The sequence below is a fragment of the Somniosus microcephalus genome, chromosome 13 (assembly GCF_052327205.1).
Source record: "Somniosus microcephalus isolate GS21.2 chromosome 13, FLI_Smic_1.0, whole genome shotgun sequence".
Lineage (NCBI taxonomy): Eukaryota > Metazoa > Chordata > Chondrichthyes > Squaliformes > Somniosidae > Somniosus > Somniosus microcephalus.
The window spans coordinates 120,492,703-120,514,196 of NC_140999.1; the positions used below are offsets into that span (position 1 = coordinate 120,492,703).

General features: G+C 45.2%; 1 protein-coding gene across 7 annotated transcripts in view; it reads right to left on the reverse strand.

The window, feature by feature from the left end:
* Positions 1-21,494, reverse strand: part of snx21 (sorting nexin family member 21) — a 74,262-nt gene that overhangs the window by 47,614 nt on the left and 5,154 nt on the right. For all 7 annotated transcript variants that reach the window (XM_086005242.1, XM_086005239.1, XM_086005244.1 and 4 more), the window contains exon 2: positions 19,356-19,620. In XM_086005242.1, the coding sequence (XP_085861368.1) occupies positions 19,356-19,605 (250 nt within the window). In that variant the 5' untranslated portion in view covers positions 19,606-19,620. The remainder of the gene's footprint in view (positions 1-19,355; positions 19,621-21,494) is intronic.

Sequence of the window (21,494 nt, forward strand, 5' to 3'; positions counted from 1 at the left end):
TGTTAAAGGTCCCATGGAGGTTTTTGAAGAACAGCAAGTTCTCCCGGTGCCCTGGCCAACATTCCTTCCTGGATCAACACCACCAAAAATAGATTGACTGGTCATTCATCTTATTTGCTGTCTGTGGGAGCTTGCCATGGACAAACTAGCTCTGGCATTTGCCTACATAACAGTGACTACACTTCAAAAGCAATTCATCGACTTTGAAGAGCTTTGGAGCGTGCTGCAGATGTAATAAGGTGCTATGTAAATGTAGCTTCTTTATAAATCTAAGCTATCCGATAAGATGGCCATTGTTATTATACATCTATTTTCAGACACAGCAGAGTAGAAACAGGACAGTGTTTACAAAAGCTGCTAATGACACTTGTACACAACCTTCATCACCAGTACCTCTGTGGTAGATGCCAACATATATGTTGAACCCATACTATCTTTTACCGTACCCAATGTAAAAGCGGGCAATGTTCTGCACATGGTACAATATTCATCACCTTTTCACAAATCTGGAACCAGCATACTCAACGATGGCATCAGCAACACTCATTTCATATATATTTTTATGGGCACTTTTTTCCTCCCTTCCAGTGTCTCTTCACACCGTGTAAAGATCCTCAGCCAGACAGTGGTTGGGTGATCTTCATCACTGCTATTTTCTGACCACTGAAGTAGAACGAGGGAGCTATTTGCAGTGTCCTTTGCCTGCACAGTACCTTCCGCCCTCTACTCATGGAGATCCCATGACACTATTCGTAGAAAAGCAGGAGAGTTCTCTCAGTATCCTGACCAATATTTATCACTCAATCAACAGTACCGAGATAAATTTGATCTCACTGCTGTTTGTGTGCACAAATTGGCAGCCGCGTTTCCTACATTACAACAGTGACTACGCTTCAAAAACACGTCACCGGCTGCAAAACACTTTGAGACGTCTGGTGGTCGTGAAAGGCGCTATAGAAATGCAAGTTCTTTCTTTTATCTTTCTTGTGGCTCAGATGATGGGAATCAACTGAGAGAGCTTAACTCTCTGAATCCCCCACTATCAAAATCCCAGGGGTTACCACTGATCAGAAACTGAACTGGACCAGCCATATAAATACTGTGGCTACAAGAGCAGGCCAGAGGCTGGGAATTCTGCAGCGAGTGTCTCACCTCCTGACTCCCCAAAGCCTTTCCACCATCTACAAGGCACAAGTCAGGAGTGTGATGGAATACTCTCCACTTGCCTGGATGAGTGCAGCTCCAACAACACTCAAGAAGCTTGACACCATTCAGGATAAAGCAGCCCACTTGACTGGCACTCCATCCACCACCTTCAACATTCACTCCCTCCACCACCGGCGCACTGTGGCTGCAGTGTGTACCATCTACAAGATGCACTGCAGCAACTCGCCAAAGCTCCTTCAACAGCACCTTCCAAACCCGCGACCTCTACCACATAGAAGGACAAGGGCAGCAGACGCATGGGAACATCACCACCTACAAGTTCCCCTCCAAGCCACACACCATCCTGACTTGGACCTGTATCGCCGTTCCTTCACTGTCGCTGGGCCAAAATCCTGGAACTCCCTTCCTAACAGCATTGCGGGTGTACCTACACCATATGGACTGCAGCGGTTCAAGAAGGCGGCTCACCACCATCTTCTCAAGGGCAATTAGGGATGGGCACTACATGCAGGCCTAGCCAGCCAGCGACACCCACGTCCCATCAATGAATTAAAAAAAACTCTCATTATTCATAATCTCACGTGAACCTCTGTGACCTCGCTCTGTGTAATATTCATCAGGTGACTCTATGGCTGCTTATCCTCCGCAGATTATTTCTTTCATAGATTTCTGGCAATGACATTACCAGCTGCAGACCGGCAGGATAAACATTACACACCAGCATGCAGCCAGTTACAATTGGTCGCACCATTCCTTGCTGAATGGACAACTGAATATGTAAACAATGGGTATTAAATACCTTGGATTACATTCTGCCTAGCATCAGTTATTTGTATGTACTACACACTCATTCTATCAGCAGTCCTATGCCCTGTATCCAAGGTTTAAAGTCATTAACCGATCTCCAACAATGTTCGCATTAGGTGATAAGAGAATACAAAACTGACTCATTGAACCCATTGACGTTCACGATTAAACAACAGAAACAGGAAGTCACGCAACATCCTTTCAGTCTGTTTGGCTAAGAACCATGAAGCTTTTAGGCCCCTGCAGCTAAGTGTAGAAAGAAGAAATAACAACAAAGAATGCTGGAAAAACTGAGCAGGCCAGGCAACATCTGTGGAGAGTAAATAGAGTCAATGTTTCGGGTCAAACCCTTTGTCAAGACTGGAAAGGCACAGGAAATGAAATAGATTGAAAGGCCAGGCTGGGAGAGAACAAAAGAGAAATGAAGAGACATTAAGAGGTATTCAAAACGAGACGAGATGGTGATAGGACTAGTGGAGACAAAAGACGGCTCTAGATTAGGTGTGAAATGTTCTGGCAGAATGAGAGACTGCTGCCATGTGGGAGAGAAAAAAAAAGGGTGTGGAAAGGGCCAAAACAAAGGTGTGGATAAAAAATAAGAAGCAAAAATGTAATGGGGGCTGAGGTTATGATCTGAAATTGTTGAACTCGATATTGAGTCCGGAAGGCTGTAAAGTGCCTAATCGGAAGATGAGGTGCTGTTCCTCGAGTTTACGCTGAGCTTCCGTGGAACAATGCAAGAGCCCGCATACAGTGAGGTCTGAGTGGGAATGGGGCGGTGAATTAAAATGACAGGCGACCGGAAGCTCAGGGTCATCCTTACGGACTGAACGGAGGGTGTTCCACAAAGCGGTCACCCAATCTGTGTTTGGTCTCCCCAATGTAGAGGAGACCACATCGTGAGCAGCGAATACAGTATACAGGTGCACGATCCCTTATCCGAAACCCTTGGGACCAGCTGTGTTTTGGAATTCGGAATTTTTCAGATTTCAGAACGGTATTACGGGGCAGCACCCCGTAAGCAAACACATTAATATTTCTGCAGTGAACCTTATGAATATTCACACTGAGTGGGATAAATAAAGACTATAAATAGTATTACAGTTTATTTGTACAGTAATAATTTGGTAAATTAAATAGTGGGAGAAATATAGACCATAAATACTCTAGTACAGTTTATTTGTAAGGAAAACATTCAGTAAAACTTCAAACATATACAGGTACAAACTAAGCTAAATACCTGTACATATACATGCAGTAAAGGTACATTACATCTGGCTTGAGGATCCTGGAGAAGATGGTACATCAGTGTTGTCATCGTCGTCATCAGGTTGGAGTCGGACACCTGAAGATGGGCCAGGAACAGGATTCTCAAGTGATGAAGCATGACTACGACAGACGGCCTTTTTAAAGACTTCTTCCAGTGTCATCTGTCTCATTAACATTGGTTTCTGTCTAAGCAGTCTCTCTTTAATTGAGTAAACTTGCATAATCTCTTGCTCACTGATAAATGCACGTTGTTCAAGGCCAGCAATTAACTGATCACACATTTTCACCATATCGTCTATGGGGATTTTTTCACCTGTGTTCACAATGTCATCATCATCATCATCAGTACTATCCTCATGCTTGTCTTTATTTAACACCATTTCAGCAATTTCCCCATCACTCAACGAATGCACAACAGGTGCATCATTGTCAATGTTCAGCACTTCTTCGATGTCAGCTTCCTCTAACTTATTTACACTTTCGGATGATAAACCTTTGGCGTAAGTAAGGAGGTTTGATATCATCATCTTCTCCTTACTGACAGGAAATCCTTCAAAATCTTCATCTGCAGGTCCATCTTCATCAAACATCGTTGTAGGCCAAAGTCTATGCCAAGCATTTGTTAATGTTGGTTTATCAACATCGTTCCAAGCATTAGCAACTGCGTAAATGGCATCCTTAACATTGAACTCTTTCAGGAAGCTTTGGATTCCTATGCCTCTGTTGACTGCATCAAGCATAGAGTTCAAAAAAACGTCTTTATACTTGCTCTTCATGGAGCGTAAAATTCCTTGGTCACAAGGCTGTATTAAAGATGTCACATTAGGGGGAAAGTTAATGCCGAAAACATTACTTTTCACAAGAAGTTCAGGAGGGGGATGTGCAGAGCAGTTGTCCAGGAACAATAAAATTTTGCAGTTTTCTTCCAGTCCAGCTTGCCTGCAATGAGCTTGTATCGCTGGTACGAAGTGGTTATTGAACCAGTCAGAAAATATTCCTTTGGTTACCCATGCTTTCTTGCTCGCATAATAATGCACAGGTAAATTGCACACACCTTTCAAACATCTCGGATGTTGGCTTTTTCCAATCACTACCAACTTTAACTTGTGTGTGCCTGCAGCATTGGCACACCCAAGAACAGTCAACCTGTCCTTAGCGTCCTTACAACCTGCTGGTGCACTCTCATCAGCCGTTGTTAATGTTTTTCTAGGAACGTAGCGCCAGTACAGAGCTGTTTCATCAGCATTGTAAATTTGTTCAGGACCGAGGTTTTCCTACTTTTCATTAGTTTATGGTCATCACTGCCAGTGTAAAACTTCAACAACTTGTCTTTCTGTTTCTTTAAGTCATATACGGTGGTAGTTCCCACACCATATTCTTCAGTAAGACGCCGCAGAGATACACCACGATCAAGCTTCTGCAATAACTCCACTTTCTGCGATATCGATAATGAGAGATGCTTCCTTTTCTGCTTCTCACTGTTACCCATAGTGGTGTCTGCATCTCTTTTTGACATTTTCACAAATCACAAAAAAACAAAAAATATCAAGAGAGCAGCAGACGCACGTGTGACAGCGCTGAGACACAACTGACGCCTCACACCTGCATGGGTCAAGCATCGGCTGCGTCGGGTCATGTCGTGCGCACGACTTACGCTCCACGAAAAAACATTCGGTTTTCAGAGGTTTTCGAATTTCGGTATTGCGGATAAGGGATAGTCTACCTGTACTAGATTGCAAGAAATACAAGTAAATCGCTGCTTCACCTGGAAGGGGTGTTTGGGGCCCTGGACAGTGGGAAGAGGGGAGGTATAAGGGCACGTGTTGCATCTCCTGCGCTTGCACGGGAAGGTGCCGGGCGAAGGGGAAGGGGTGCTGGGGGTGATAGAGGAGTGGACTAGGGTGTCTCGGAGGGAGCGGTCCCTACGGAATGCTGAAAGGGGAGGGGAAGATGCATTTGGTGGTGGGATCACTTTGGAGGTGAAGAAAGGCCGGAGGATGATCCGTTGAATGTGGAGGCTGGTGGGGTGAAAGGTGAGGACAAGGGGAACCCTATCGTGGTTCCGGGAGGGAGGGGCAGGGGTGAGGGCAGAAGTGCGGGAGATAGAACGGACACGGTCGAGGGCCGTGTCAACCACGGTAGAGGGGAATCCTTGGTTGAGGAAAAAGGAAGACATGTCGGAAGCACTGGTGTGGAAGGTGGCATCATCGGAGCAGGTGCGGCGGAGACGGAGAAACTGGGAGAATGGAATAGAGTCCTTACAGGAGGCGGGGTGGGAGGAAGTGTAGTCCAGGTAGCTGTGGGAGTCAGTGGGCTTGTAGTGAATGTTGGTCAATAACCTATCCCCAGAGATGGAGACGGAGAAGTCGAGGAAGGGAAGAGTAGAGTCGGAGATGGACCATGTGAAGGTGAGGGAAGGGTGGAAATTGGAAGCAAAGTGAATGAAATTGTCTAGTTCAGGGCGAGAGCAGGAAACGGCACCGATACAGTCATCAATGTACCGGAAAAAGAGGTGAGGGAGGGGACCCGAGTAGGACTGGAACAAAGAGTGTTCCACATATCCCACGAAAAGGTAGGCATAGCTAGGACCCATGCGGGTACCCATAGCAACATCTTTGATTTGGAGGAAATGAGTGGAGTCAAAGGAGAAGTTGTTCAATGCGAGAACAAGTTCAGCCAGGCGGAGGAGGGTGGTGGTGGATGGGGACTGGTCGGGCCTCTGTTCAAGGAAGAAGCGGAGTGCCCTCAGGCCATCCTGGTGGGGGATGGAGGTGTAGAGGGATTGTACGTCCGTGGTGAAAAGGAGGCGGTTGGGGCCAGGAAACTGTTAGTGGCGGAGGGCGTCCGAAGAGTCGCGGTTGTAGGTGGGAAGAGACTGGACAAGGGGAGAAAAGATAGAGTCGAGATAGGAAGAGATAAGTTCGGTGGGGCAAGAACAGGCTGAAACGATGGGTCTACCAGAGCAGTCCTGTCTGTGGATCTTGGGAAGGAGGTAGAAGCGGGCTGTGCGGGGTTGGGGAATTATGAGGTTGGTGGCCACGGGGGGATGATCTCCAGAGGAGATGAGGTCAGTGACAGTCTTCGAAACGGTGGTTTGATGTTCGGTAGTGGGGTCATGGTCCAGGTGGAGGTAGTGTCGGAGAGTTGGCGTTCAGCTTCCGCTAGGTAGAGGTCAGTGCGCCAAACAACAACAGCACCACCCTTGTCAGCAGGTTTAATGACAATGTCAGGGTTGGATCTGAGAGAATGGAGTGCTGCAAGTTCAGAGGGAGGTTGGTTGGAGTGAGTGAGGGGAGCAGAGAAATGGAGATGGCCGATGTCACGGCAGCAGTTAGCGATTAAAAGATCTAGAGAGAGTAAGAGGCCAGAGGGAGGGGTCTAGGTAGAACTGGAATTTTGAAAGCGGGAGAAAGGGTCAGCCGTGCGGGGGGAAGACTCCTGGCCAGAGAAGTGGGCATGGAGACGAAGGCGGCGGAAAAAGAGCTCTCCACAGATGTTGCCTGGCCTGCTGAGCTTTTCCATCATTCTCTGTTGTTATTTCGGATTTCCAGCATCTGCAGTATTTTGCTATCGTGTAGAAAGAAGAATCCTGCTCCCAGTATCAACACCTCTCGTTTGGTCTCCCCTTTATTCAGATTTGTGCCAAATCTGATTGCTATAGTCAGCACGAATGTGCCTCCGGACCACAGAAACCAGCGGATAAACCCCGACAACCAGCTCATGGACTGGGTTCCTGGAGTCCAAACTAAGAGTAGAAAAGCAGCTTAACTCAAAATTGGGCGCAAGGAGGAACCTGAAGACGACTCTCCCTCCAATCTCCTGTCTCTGCGTGAAGCTGTGTTGCTTCAGCATCGTCTCCCAGCAGAGTGACCAAGATCAGGAAATCAGCCACAGAGGAGTGAGGGGAGAAGAGAGGGACTGGGGAAGAAGAAGATCACAAACTGCAACACATTATTAATGCGGTGCTGCACGAGTGGTCTCTAATGCACGGAGGATAAGTGATTTTATGGAAGGACGTGCTGGTCCATTCAGTACCTCTATAATTTTAGGCTTACTTTGGAAATATTTATCATTTTCAGGCCTCCTCAGTGTCGCCCCATACATGACAGCTGACGGCGATTGCTGATCTGATGTGACAGAGGGCAAGGACATTCCTCATAACACATTCATTCAGAGACCAGATGTAGGCAAGTGGCTGCTGAGTGCCAACAAATTTAATTTTCAGAAATTAAACTTACAATTTGACAAAACCCAAGGATGAAAAGGAAAATGAACATAATAGTGGCGGGACTATGGGCCACCCTTCCACTGGAGTTCACAGCTGTAATGCTAGTTCTAAATGAATGCACTGGAACAGGAGTAGGCCATTCAGCCCCTCGAGGTTATTCCACCATTCAATTAGATCGTAGCTGATCTGTACCTCAACTCATTTAGCTGCCTTTGATCCATATCCCTTGATACCCTTCCCGAACAAAAATCTATCGATCTCAGTCTTGAAAATTTCAAATTGCATAGCTGTCTTTGAATACTCTTTCGGCAGCTTAAGTCTCACCCAGCGCCTTACTGGGTGAATGGCCCACCAGTTTGATACTGACCAATGCAGTCCAGGAAGGTCTTACGTTCAGTTCTTGGTTTGTGCTAGGTTAACTGATCTGAAGATGGGCTGCTACAATGAGCCTCATCACTTCTGGGCTAGGGAGGGCAAAAATTAAATAAAAATCAACACGGATTGCTGCACTTGTTCCCTATCCAGTGACACCTACTGAAAAGTACGTGTGTGGATGTCAGGTGGGTTGGGTGTGATGCCCTCCATGTTTGAATAGTCACCAGTCTAATCTCACAAACAAATAATGGTCACTTGAGCGAGGTACTGAATGGCTGTAGATGCCTGACGGACCATGCCCCATCATACCATCAGCAAATGGGGGTGGGGGGCGGGGGGTGGAGGAGGGGGCAAGGAAAGGGAGAAATGATGTATGTTTTGCTCTTGAGCTGTGAGTTTCGTAGCGCTGTCCAGGACTGAATGGGAGGGATTTGAAGTTGTTTGACTGAATGAAAGCAGTCATGAGGGTACAGCTGTGTATAAATCCACGTGCAGAGAATGTGTGGCAAGGAAAGGGTTAAATCCCTTCAAACAGATCAGCTGGCGTCCAGATGTAAATATTCTGCAAATGATGATTTGGAGAAACCCTTTATTAGACAACAAATAAACAAGCAATACTTGCCTTTGTGTAGCGCCTTTAATGTCATCCCAAGGTGCTTCACGGAGGGGAAATGGATAATTGAACAGTTAGTGGAAATCACCAAAGGGATGGTTGTGGATTTTGGGGTTGAGAGTTTGGACTGATTTATAAACAATGTGTTGGGGAATAGGGTGATGATGGAGGTTGGCGAGGGCAAGTGTGCTGAGCGAGTAATACAGCAAGGACGAGTTGGATTCTATGTAGAGTGGAGCTCAGGACACCGGCGAGCTGGAAGAAAGCAAGGCACAGATAAGGGTTTCAGCCACAGTGGGGGTTAGTTAAGACCAGAGGTGGAAGTAAGCACTCCTGGTGATAGATAGGATATGGGAGTTTGATGTCCAGCTCAAGATTGAGCAGGACACTGAGTTAGTGCATGTGAGCAGACATGAAGGGAGGGGCTAGGGTACACAGTTTTTGGCAGGAACTGGCATCTATGCCTTTAAGGGGAAACTAGATAAGAACATGAGGGAGAAAGGAATAGAAGGATACGCAGATAGGGTTAGATGAAGTAGGGTGGGAGGAGGCTTGAGTGAAGCATAAACACCTGCATGGACCAGTTGGGCCGAATTATCTGTTGCTGTGCTGTAAATTCTATGTAATCGTACAGGATGGCTTTGTTAAGTTGGAGAAAGTTCTGTCCCATCCATGGCTTGATGCCAGACAAGCAATCTGCCAGTGGTGGTCATTGAGTTAAGGGTGATAACAGAGTGGTGGAGTGGAGCGTCATCATATCATTAGAAAGTCTCTCCATGCATAAAGGTGAAGCCACTGAGGGAAATATATAAATGATGAAAAGCAAGGAGCCAAAACTAGAACCTTGCAGTACTCACAAGGTGACCACACATGGGTGGGAGAAGCAATTGCTAGAGATGTGCTGCCTATGTTGGGAACAGGTAGAATTGGTACCATGAAAGGGTGATCCCACAAAGGTGCATCACCAAGGAGAAGCATTGAAGGAGGATAGAGAGGTTGACCATGTCCAGCACCACAGCAGGGTCAAGGAAAGATAAAGTGTAATAGCCACAATCGCAGAGGATGTTGCTGGCAACTTTGTCCAGGGAGGTCTTGGTGTCGGGATTCAAAGTGGTTCAAAGAGGTGATGGTGAGAGGGGTGAGCATGGAGTTGGGCGACGATGATACATTAAAGGACCTTAGAGAGGACAGGGAAGCTGGAAATGAGCTTGTTGTTGCGAAGGATACAGTTTTAGTGGGTGGGCTTTTTGAGGAAGGGTTGAGCATGGGAAGGTACATAATGTCTGTGCAAAGGGAACACTTAACAATGTCAGCAAGTATTGGGGCAAGGAAAGGGAGCTGTGTGGTCAGAAACTTTAAACCATCTTGGTAATCGTTGAGAATTTGCAACTTCCATTAATGCAAAAATCAGATTTGCCTCTGCACTAACACAATTAAAACACATTAGGTGGATAAGACAGTAAAAGGTACTAAGATTCCTAGAGTTTAGATGAGGGGTATAAACTGCTCGAGTTCTACATACAAGTGTGTGTCAGCCGTGGCTCAGTCAGTAGCACTCTTGCCTTGGAGCCAAAAGGTTGCGGGTTCAAGGCCGACTCCAGAGACTTGAGCACAAAATCTAGGCCTGCAGTGCAGTACTGAGGGAGTGCTGCACTGTCGAAGATGCCATCTTTCAGATGAGACGTTAAACAAATGCCCGGTCTTCCCTCTCAGGTGGATGTAAAAGATCCAATGGCACTATTTTGAAAAGCTGGAGAGTTCTCCCTGGTATCCAATATTTATCCCTCAACCAACAGCACTTTATAAAGCACTGGTTAGGCCACAACTGGAGTATTGTGTCCAGTTCTGGTCACCACACTTTAGGAAGGATGTGAAGGCCCTTGAGAGGGTGCAGAGGAGATTTACCAGAATGGTTCCGGGGATGGGGGATCTTAGCTACAAGGACAGGTTGGAGAAGCTGGATTTGTTTTCATTAGAGCAAATGAGGTTGAGGGGTGATTTGATAAGTGTACAAGATTATGATGGGTTTGGATAGGCTAGATGGGGAAAGGGTGTTCCCACTAGTTGATGGTACAAGGACTAGGGGACACATATTTAAGGTTTTGGGCAAGAGATACAGGGGTGTGTGAGGAATAACTTTTTACGCAGCAAGTGGTGAGGACCTGGAATTCACTGCCGATGGAAGTGCTGGAAGCGGAGACACTCAATGTTTTCAAGGGGAGACTGGATAGGCACTTGAGGGAAATAAACTTGCACGGCTACGGGGATAGAGCAGGGGAATGGGACTGACTGGATTGCTCTACAGAGAGCCGGCACAGACTCGATGGGCCGAATGGCCTCCTTCTGCGCCGTTATGACTCTATGACTAAAAAAGGCAGATGATCTGGTCATTATCACATTGCTGTCTGTGGGAGTTTGCTGTGTCTGAATTGGCTGCAGTGTTTCCTACATTACAACAGGGACAACACTTCAAAAATACTTCATTGGCTGTAAGGCACTTTGGGATGTCCAGAGGTTGGGGAAGGCACTATATAAATGCAGGTTTTTCTTATCCATCCAATAACTGCTGCCACTGCTCTGTTAAGAAGGCAGTTATACTGCACATTGTAAAGCAGTTTTGGTGTCACAGCAATATAATAGGTGGTGAATAACTGAAGCCAAATCAGGTTTAGACATTGGATGCGAGACCACTGCAACTAGTACAAAGAAAGGAAACAACGTTCAAAAGGGTTCTCGGGTGGCTCGTGGGAAACAACTTTAAGTTTTTCTGTTAAAGCTAAGGGAGCAATCAGTTTTTCACTAAAAGTTTCACCTGCATTTGGAGGTCATCTTATGTTTCCCCCCTAACAACAAGTACACTGATGAAAGGTCATTGACCTGAAACGTTAAGTCTATTTCTCTCTCCACAGAAGCTGCCTGACCTGCTAAGTGTTTCCAGCATTTTCTCTTTTTATTAAGTACACAGAGCAGGCCACAGTCAGTAGTATAACTCAGTGTTGTCAGCTTATCCTACTCTAAAACAGGTGCTGCTACCTGAAGTATTAATGTGGCATCAAATGCATTCTATTTCCTTGTACACTTTGATAAACGTAACCTTTCTTTGTCAGTTTCTCAAAGTTGCCACCTCCACGGTCAGGCATATAGGATGCCATTTAGTCTCAATGCCACTCACTCACTGTTCTGTATTACCAAAGTCTTCCTTAGTCAGTCACTTCACTCAGACCTGCTGACAGCTACTTTTCAGAAACAAGGTGGAGAGTGAGTGGTAGAAGTGCTTTGCAGATACTATGCAAAGTGAGAAATGGCCAGAGGCTAAACTACAGGTATGTGCAGAATCTCTCGTTTGCTTTTATACATGCATATTGGTCTCAAATTAAACTCGGGCCTCGTGTCTGTAACCAACACCAGCCTTCTGTTATCCTACCTGCCGCCACCCCACCGCTCCACGCTTTGCTAATCAGTTGCCATTCTACAACCCGCTCTCCCTATCTGTCATTCTCTCTGCACCATCAAAGGTGTTAATGGGCCGGAATTTGCATATCGTTTGTTGCACTTGCCCACAGACTTTCTACGGCTTTTGTACTGGAAGTTCTGGTCAGCCAACTACTCGAAAAAAAACAGCGCCCTGTACAGAGCATCTGGAACCAGTGTGAACAGGTTAAGCAACTGTGTATGTCCTTAACCAATCAGACTGAAGAATCGTTAATGCGCAGCACAGTCTGAACCAGGAAGTGTCAGTTGGAATATTGAATTCACTGTCAAATCAGGTACAGAAAGCAAAATAAAAAGAGAGGGAAAGAAAAATTGGATTAAGAGAGAGAGAGAGATAAAAGACAAAGAAAAGGTAAAAAAAAGTATTTAATTTTTTCAAATCACAACAGTATTCCCTACATTACAACAGTGACTGCACTTCACAAAGTACTTAATTGGCTGTAAAGCGCTTTGGGACATCCGGTGGTCATGAAAGGCGCTATATAAAGGCAAGTCTTTTTTTTTAATTAAAATCTGAAGGAATGAGACTCCACACTTGTTAATTTTCAGTGCCAAAGGCCTGAATTTTCAGAGGCAAGTATGGGTGGGTTGGAGGCGTGGAGGGAAGTGAAAGTTGTACAAATGTGAACCCCAACCCCAACCCGCCCACTTTCACCTTTAACTCAGGAGGGATGGGGGGGGGGGGGGCTGCCAACCTGCTGCCAGGAGGCTGGTTGGCATTTTACATATTATAATGAGGCCTGAAGCTTCTGCTTTAACCAGCTTTATAGGTTTTACTGCAGGTGGCCGTGAATCCCGGGGCTCAGGATTCCCAGTAGCTGCAACAAGGCGGCCTCAGCCTCAGGGAGCAATCCTCGTGGATTGTGGAGGAGCAGGAGTGCTTCCTCACTGCCCGCCAAGCTCCCCCACCAGCAGCCTGCTCCTCCCTGGGGTTGGGGAGCTGAACCCCCCTAGGGACTGGATACCCCCCCTGCCCGGGCCTGGATCAGCCCCCTCCCCGGATCATGACTTGGCCCTAGGGTCAGGGATCTGACCCCCCCAGGGATCGTGACTCTGTCCCAGGGTAAGAGATCGGATCCCCCTCAGGGTCGGGAATCAGAACCACCCCCGCCAGGATCAGAGCACCCCCCCGGGCCTGGATCACCCTCCTTCCCGGATTGCGACTCGGTCCTAGGGTGAGGGATCAGACCTCCCCCCCCGGGGATCATTCTCACCTCCACTCCACCCCCCTGGGCTTGGACATCCACACCACCATTGTGGGCCCAGCACCTACCTGTTGCTGTGGCCTCCTCCTCCACGTTCCCCACACAAATGGAAGCTAATCTGTCAATCAGGCAGACTTCTGGGCATAAGAACATAAGAAATAGGAGCAGGAGTAGGCCAATCGGCCCCTCGAGCCTGCTCCGCCATTCAATAAGATCATGGCTGATCTGATCCTAACCGCCAATCCACTATCACAGGACCATCTCCTGAATCTAACAGAATTAGACACACGAAATAGGAGCAGGATCAGGCTACACGGCCCCTGGGCCCGCTCCGCTACCCACAGGGCCATGACCGATCCGAACCTAGACTCATGTCCAAATTCCTGCCCGCTCCCCGTAACCCTTAATTCCCTTTACTTCTAGGAAACTGTCTATTTCTGTTTTAAATTTATGTAATGATGTAGCTTCTACAGCTTTTTGGGGCAGCATATTCCATGGACCTACCACCCTCTGAGTGAAGTAGTTCCTCCTCATCTCAGTTTTGAAAGAGCAGCCCCTTATTCTAAGACTATGCCCCCTAGTTCTAGTTTCACCCATCATCGGGAACATCCTCCCCGCATCCACCCGATCCAACCCCTTCACAATCTTATATGTTTCAATAAGATCGCCTCTCATTCTTCTGAACTCCAATGAGTAGAGTCCCAAGCTACTCAACCTCTCCTCATATGTCCATCCCCTCATCCCCGGGATTAACCGAGTGAACCTTCTTTGTACTGACTCGAGAGCAAGTATGTCCTTTCTTAAGTATGGACACCAAAACTGTACGCAGTATTCCAGGTGCGGTCTCACCAATACCTTGCACAACTGAAGCAATACCTCCCTATTTTTATATTCTATCCCCCTAGCAATGAAAGCCAACATTCCATTGGCCTTCTTAATCACTTGTTGCACCTGCATACTAACCTTTTGAGTTTCGTGCACCAGGACCCCCAGATCCCTTTGTACTTCAGTACTTTCCAGTTTCTTGCCATTAAGATAATAACTTGCTCTACGAGTTTTCCTGCCAAAGTGCATAACCTCACACTTTCCAGTATTGTATTCCATCTGCCAAATCTCTGCCCACTTACTTAGCCTGTCTATGTCCCCTTGCAGGTTTTTTATGTCCTCCTCACTCACTACTGTCCCTCCCATCGTCACATGCACGTTGTGGAGTTAACAGCGTGCCGGGAAACCTGACCTTCCGACTTTCCCGCCGTCTCCCGGGTCCCCCCACACCATGCGGTTAGGACCCGGGAAACTCGCCAAGGCTTCTTCGGCAGCACCTCTTAAATCCGCGACCTCTTCCACCTAGAAGGACAAGGGCAGCAGGCGCACGGGAACACCACCACCTCCAAGTCACACACCATCCTAACTTAGAAGTACAGGAAATTCTTTGGTATCCGGCACCGACAGGACCGGCGTGTTGCCCGTTGATTAAAAATTCTGGATGACGGAGAGGGTTATCTACCGAGGCTATTTTTAACAAACAAAAATGTAAAAAAATCAAGAAATGTGCAGTGTAATTGGGTACTCACCTGCAGAATATTGTGTTAAAGAGACTACCAGCAGCACGGGAGAGTCAGACTCCTGTTATTGAGGTGTTCGGACTTCCAACAGCGCCAAGAAGCCGAGTAGTGGCAGTTTGGAGAACTACCCCCACTGACTAACTCGACCACCGCGGGAGACACGGACTCGGCAACATTTCCAGTTATTGAGGTGTTGTTTTTGGAGTATGAATTTTGCCGGTTAATAGAGAATTCCGGATATTTAGGTGCCGTTTAAACGAGAGTTTCCTGTATATCGCCATTCCTTCATCGTTGCTGGGTCAAAATCCTGGAACTCCTTCCCTAACAGCACTGTGGGAGTACCTTCACCACACGGACTGCAGCGGTTCAAGAAGGCAGCTCACCACCACCTTCTCAAGGGCAATTAGGGATGGGAAATAAAGGCTGGCCTTGCCAGTGATGCCCACATCACATAAATTTTTTTTTTTTTTTTAAATCCAGCCTAAATAGGTTGTTTGGCAGTAATTAAGACTTATCACGCTGTTAAAAATTTACTTACACTGGAATAGAGAAGCCCTAACATTTTCTGGCGAGCTTAGTGTGTATTTCAACAGTGAATCTTTCGGTGAGATACCATTCTTACGCAGCTTTTGGAGGAGCAGGGCATCTCGAAACGCAACTTCCTGATTTCTGCGTTTAACTGCGCATATGTGGTCGCTGGAAGTTGCTGTCCGATTTACACTTTAACAATGGCGAGCACGTTAGCCTCACCATTATTGTTACTGAGAAACCCGGGCCATAATGACAATAGATGCCATGGTGGCTACAGTATTACTTACTCCACGAGTGCTCAGAAAGATACAAACAATGCATAGTGTTTGAATCTGATAAGAATTGCAAAGCTAAATTTTAGTCTGGTTACTCAGTCAGTACTTCAGTCGCTGGCACTATTTTGTTAGCAACAGCCTCAGTGCTCCTGTCTTTGTGCCCTTTACTAAAAGGTACAATCAATAGAATAAAGAAAAAAATGCCCTTGGGACATTGTTAACCATTAACCAAAGCACGCCAGGTCAAATACATGTTGGTATACATTAGAGTTGCAAAATAATGCCTCGATCTAATTTGCCTACAAAGGAACCTCTATTGCAGGTAATTCTGCGTTGCCTTGTGCCCAACCTCACTACCGCTCAAATCTAACCTAAACAAACAAACAGCCCAGTCATCCAAATCACACTTAAGTATTACAGAAAGGCAATTACTTTTGAATGACACACTGCACACCAGGAAGAAACAATTGTGCGTCAAACACAAGAGGCTGAAATACAGAGCTGGAAAAAAAAAAATTTTAAAGGAAGAAATTTTAATTAAAAAATTGTAAATAAGTCATTATTTAAAATGTAAAATTAAAATAGGAAGCAGAGTTGTTTTTGGGTTACACCAAAGTTCAGAATGTGTTAATTACTGGCTTTGAAGCTCCAAAAAAAGTTAAACACCACATGTTTTCTTCCAGGAATTAAAAGCATTTCATGCTTCGCCAGTCATTCTATATAACTTAAACTTCTGACACTAGGGGCCGCCCTTGTAGTTCTTCTCTACACTGCTTCTAGCACTTGAATGTCTCTCGTGTCTGGGTGGTCAGAATCAAACACAGCACCTGCTACTCAAGGTGTGGTCAGAGCACTGCACAGTTTCACACAGACTTGAATTTCTCTGACTTGAAATTCGCCATTGACTATGTAGTTCAACATTCTATTGGCTGTGTTGTGCTTTGCAATGGTTGGACATGTTTAGCATCAAGTCTACTAAGACCCCTAGTTCTCTTTCCACTTCATCCATAGCTATTTCCAGCACAGGCACAATGGGCCGAATGGCCTCCTTCTGTGTTGTATCATTCTATGATTTCGACATCATTCACGCAGTATGGGTATCAGTTATTTTTTCCTGCTATATGCAGTACTTCACAATTGTTTGTATTGAACTGCATCTGCCACTGCTCTGTCCACTTATATATTCTATCCAACTCATTCTATAATTTTTGAGCTATTGCAGTTTGGTTAACATCTGTAAATTGGACCACTTTGCATTGAGTTTCTGAATCAGTCATCTATGTAAATTAGAAACAGTAGTGGTCTCAACACAGAGCCCTAGGGTCACCTGACTGATTACTCCCACCATAACATCTTGAGTCAATTCCTTTTCCACTCCAAGGATTTACCCTGAATCCCTACAACTTTGAGTTTAATTAAATGCCTTTTGTATGGAACTTTGAAAGTTTAGGTGCATCATGCCATAGGGTTTACCACAGACTACTTGGGTTGTCACTTCCTCAAATAAGTCATGTGAGTGGTCAGGCTGCATCTTCCCCTTCTGAATTCATGCTGGTTGTTGTTTACTATGTTATTACTGTACAGGTAATCCTCAAGTTTATTCCTGATAAATAGATGCCATTATTTTACAAAGAATGAAAGCAAGAATAATTGCCCTGAGTTACCCATGTCTGGTTTCTCCTTCGTTTGAAAACATTAACCTGTTTTCAATCCATAAGGAGGGCAATTAGTTGTACCAACTGATAGGAAGGGCGTGTGTGTGAATCGGAACATTATTATAATGGGAAAACCCAAGCGGTTTTGAGTCAGATTTAATAAATGTAATGCATGATTGCTTCATGACCTGATGCGTCAAGGAAGCCAGAAGATTGAGGAGTGATCTAATTGAGGTGTTTAAAATGATAAAAAGATTTGATGGAGTAGATAAAGAGAAGTTATTTGCTCTGGTGGCGAAATCTAGAACAAGGGGGCATTCGAGAGTGAAATCAGGGAGCACTTTTTCCACACAAAGGGTAGTGGAAATGTGGAATTCTTTGAGGATGCGATTCTTACTGTGTAAATAGTCCTTCTTCCCACCGCTCCCCCCCCCCAAAAAAAAGTCTGGGCTAGACCAACAATATATTTCAGAAATAAGGAATTATTAAAATTGATTTATATGATCTTCTATGGAACTCCTAAGTTGACAGAATTCTAACTAGTAAAACTCTGTCCATCACTCATATATATTTTAATTTAAAACCTATTTAGAGAAGGTGGTAAATCCAGAGGCAAGAACTTCCCATACATAGCCAGTCCTTCCTCCACTGTACTGTCTTGCAGTGAGACAGAGTGGCAGATATAATACGAGCTTACTAAGGCTGTCATTCTACAGCACAGTGCAAAGGACATGAGGTCAGTAATAGCAATGGTCTTCCTCCACTTTTCTTTAAACAGAAGATATTAGTGCTAATAATTCATGCTCATGTCTGTGCAACTTGCTAATGTGTAATTTTTTTTCCACATTTACAGACTCTTTTGTAAATTATTATAAAGACATCACAACTGTTAATCCTTGAGCATGAATATCATTACATTATCACGACAGAACACACTGGATTCTAATGTTCAGTGACAGATACTAACACCAGAACTGGCAATCGGAAACTATGATGTGTTCACAGTTCACACAGATACTGATACCACAAGAAAATGGAACTGAATAATAACTGTATAGATCAAACAGTAACAAGAAGATAATCTGCCACAATTTCAAAGCAGTGACCTAAGGGGTTATAAACCGTTCAAACCTTGCTTTTGCTTGAAGACATATTGGCCCGGATTTTGCAGTCAGTGGCAAATGAACGGTGCTCGCCATTCATTACATTTATAGTTGCCCACGGACTTTTAGTGGGCTTTTGCATGGCAACTTACGGTAATTGAAGAGCCATTTCAGTGCACACCCTCTACAGGGGATCTGGGACCTGTGTGAGCAGGACAAGCAACAGCATGTCTCTTCAACCAATCAAACTGAAGAATCCTTACTGAGACATGCAGAGTCTAAAGCAGGAAGAGTCAGTTAGAATATTTGATTCAATGTAAAATCATGCAAAATAAAGACAGAAAGATGGGATTAAGAGAGATAGATAAAAGAGAGAAAAAGTTTTTTTTAAATTACATTTATTTTTAAATCTCCAACAATAATTAAAATCTGAAGGAATGAGACTCCACGCTTGTAAAAGTTAATTTTCAGTACCAGAGAGGTTGTTTGTTAGTAATTAAGATTAACCACGCTGTTAAAAATTCACTTACACTTGAATGGACAAGCTTTAATTTTTTCTGGGGTGTTTAGTGGCTAAATACTGCAACATTGTGTGTTTCAATGCTAATTCTCCGTGAGGCACAAGCAAAGCTTGTGGAGGAGCAGGGCAACTCGCACAGCAACTTCCCAATTTCCGCGTTTAACTGCGCATATGCGGACGCTGGAAGTTGCTGTCCAATTCATTCCTTAATAACGGTAAGTGCCGAGAGCCTCACTGTTATTCCTACCGCAAAATCCAGGCCATAATGTCTCAATCGGTCAATTAGATGAATGGTATATAAAGATGTGTTCATTCCACTCTGTCCACTATTCTCCATGTAAACCCTCTAACTTTATTAACTGGATTGTTCAGTAATAACTCCATCCAGTACTCTAGCGGTTTGGTTCACAGTAGTAAGTTTGAACACAACTAATGAAATCTCGATGTAAACAGTAAATGTCATCATACCCTTAAGTGGTAAGGACAACACTGGCATGTAAAATTGGAATTTTAAGAATTTATAATCTACATTTTTAAAAGGAATATTTACCTGTACTTTCAACCCCATCACTCTCAAAACTCTGTAAAAAGTCAGGGTCACTATCCGCAGCAGCTGTTTGGGTCCAGTCTTCATCTGCTACAACTGCATCTCCAAAACTCAGTGTCCCACTCAGGCGTGCAGACACCCCCTCTGTGTCATCATCGAGTTCTGATCTTTCGGGAAAATCTTCCACTGTTTCCTCAGTTGGGCTGCATTTTCCAACCTTCCTTCGAAACCTGTGCAGAATATTCGAGGCCATGCCACACACAACACTCTGCAGAGCAAATCAAAAAAAAAACTAAGCCACATTGTCCAGGCAGGTGTTTACACAACATCTACCCTGTCAAGCCTCATCTCTCACAGTACAACATTAAAGGCGAGGAGCGTGACTAATCAAAACATCGATAAACCATGCACAGGAAAAGGCACTGATCTGCGAGAAGGGTTATTGTAATATAAAACTTTGTACGAACATTATATTTTCCATTTAATGAGGATTACAGTACTTTACTACCACGGGGCAAATCACAGCAATATACTGTTCTACCATGGGGGGGGGGGGGGGGGGAAAGAGAGAAATCACAGCAATATACTGTTCTACTAGGGGGGGAATTACAGCAATATACTGTTCTACCATTGTGGTAATCACACCAATATACTGTTCTACCATGGGGGGGGGGGGGGGGGGGGAGAGGAAAGAGAGAAATCACAGCAATATACTGCTCTACTATGGGGGGAATCACAGCAATATACTGTTCTACTATGGGGGGAACCACAGCAGTATACTGTTCCACCATGGGGGAATCACAGCAATATACTGTTCTACTATGGGGGGAATCACAGCAGTATACTGTTCTACCATGGGGGAATCACAGCAATATACTGTTTTACTATGGGGGGAACCACAGCAGTATACTGTTCTACCATGGGGGACTCACAGCAATATACTGTTCTACCATGGGGGAATCACAACAATATACTGTTCTACCATGGGGGGAAATCACAGCAAATCACACCATTCCCAGCAGGGGTGACTGGCTGCCAATTGGGACTGAGGACATCGGCTGAGATCCATTTCCTCGGCCAATGTCATTGAGTCCTGGCCAATGGCCTGACTAGCTTTAACCCAGGGCAGAGAGGAAGCTGCTGCTATGAATGATTTACTGCCAGAATATGCGATGCAATTACCCACTGAGGCATCAGGAGAACCACCTCCTCAATTACTGAGGTGCAAAATCTTATTAAAAAGAAACACTTAACTGAGAAGAAGACAGTCATTGTGAAAAAGCGTTCAGAAAACCTGTTTGTGTTTGTCATTCACAGGCGTACACCACCATAATATAAATCCCATCAAAGTACATCATTCACAGACTGGAACAGCCATTGTGACACATAAGAACATAAGAAATAGGAGCAGGAGTAGGAGTAGGTCATTCGGCCCTTTGCGCCTACTCCGCTATTCAATAAGATCATGGCTGATCTTCTACCTCAACTCCACCTTCCCGCACTATCCCCATATCCCTTAATTCCCTTCGTTCCCAAAAGTTTATCAACCTCTGTCTTGAATATATTCGACTGAGCATCCACAGTTCTCTGGGGTAGAGAATTCAAAAGATTCACCACCCCCCGAGTGAAGAAATTTCTTCTCATCTCAGTCCTAAATGGCCAACCCCTTGTTCTGAGACTGTGACCCCGGTTCTAAACTCCCCAGCCAGGGGAAACATCCTCCCTGCATCTACCCTGTCAAGCCCTGTAAGAATTGTGTATGTTCCAATGAGATCACCTCTCATTCTTCTAAACTCTAGAGAATACAGGCCTAGTCTACTCAATCTCTCCTCATAGGACAATCCCCCCATCCCAGGAACCAGTCTGGTGAACCTTCGTTGCACTCCCTCTATGGCAAGTATATCCTTCCTTAGGTAAGGAGACCAAAACTGTACACAATACTCCAGGTGTGGTCTCACCAGGGCCCTTTATAATTGCAGTAAGACATCTTTACTCTTACACTGCAATGCACTTGGCGTACCATCTTGCCATCCGGCGGAGGTGGGATTTCCCAATGGAGGGCTCTCTACGCGGGAGTCCTCCCTTTATCTATTGGGGACTTGGCCTGGAGGGTGTTGCACAGAGCAGTCCCATGCAATAAAG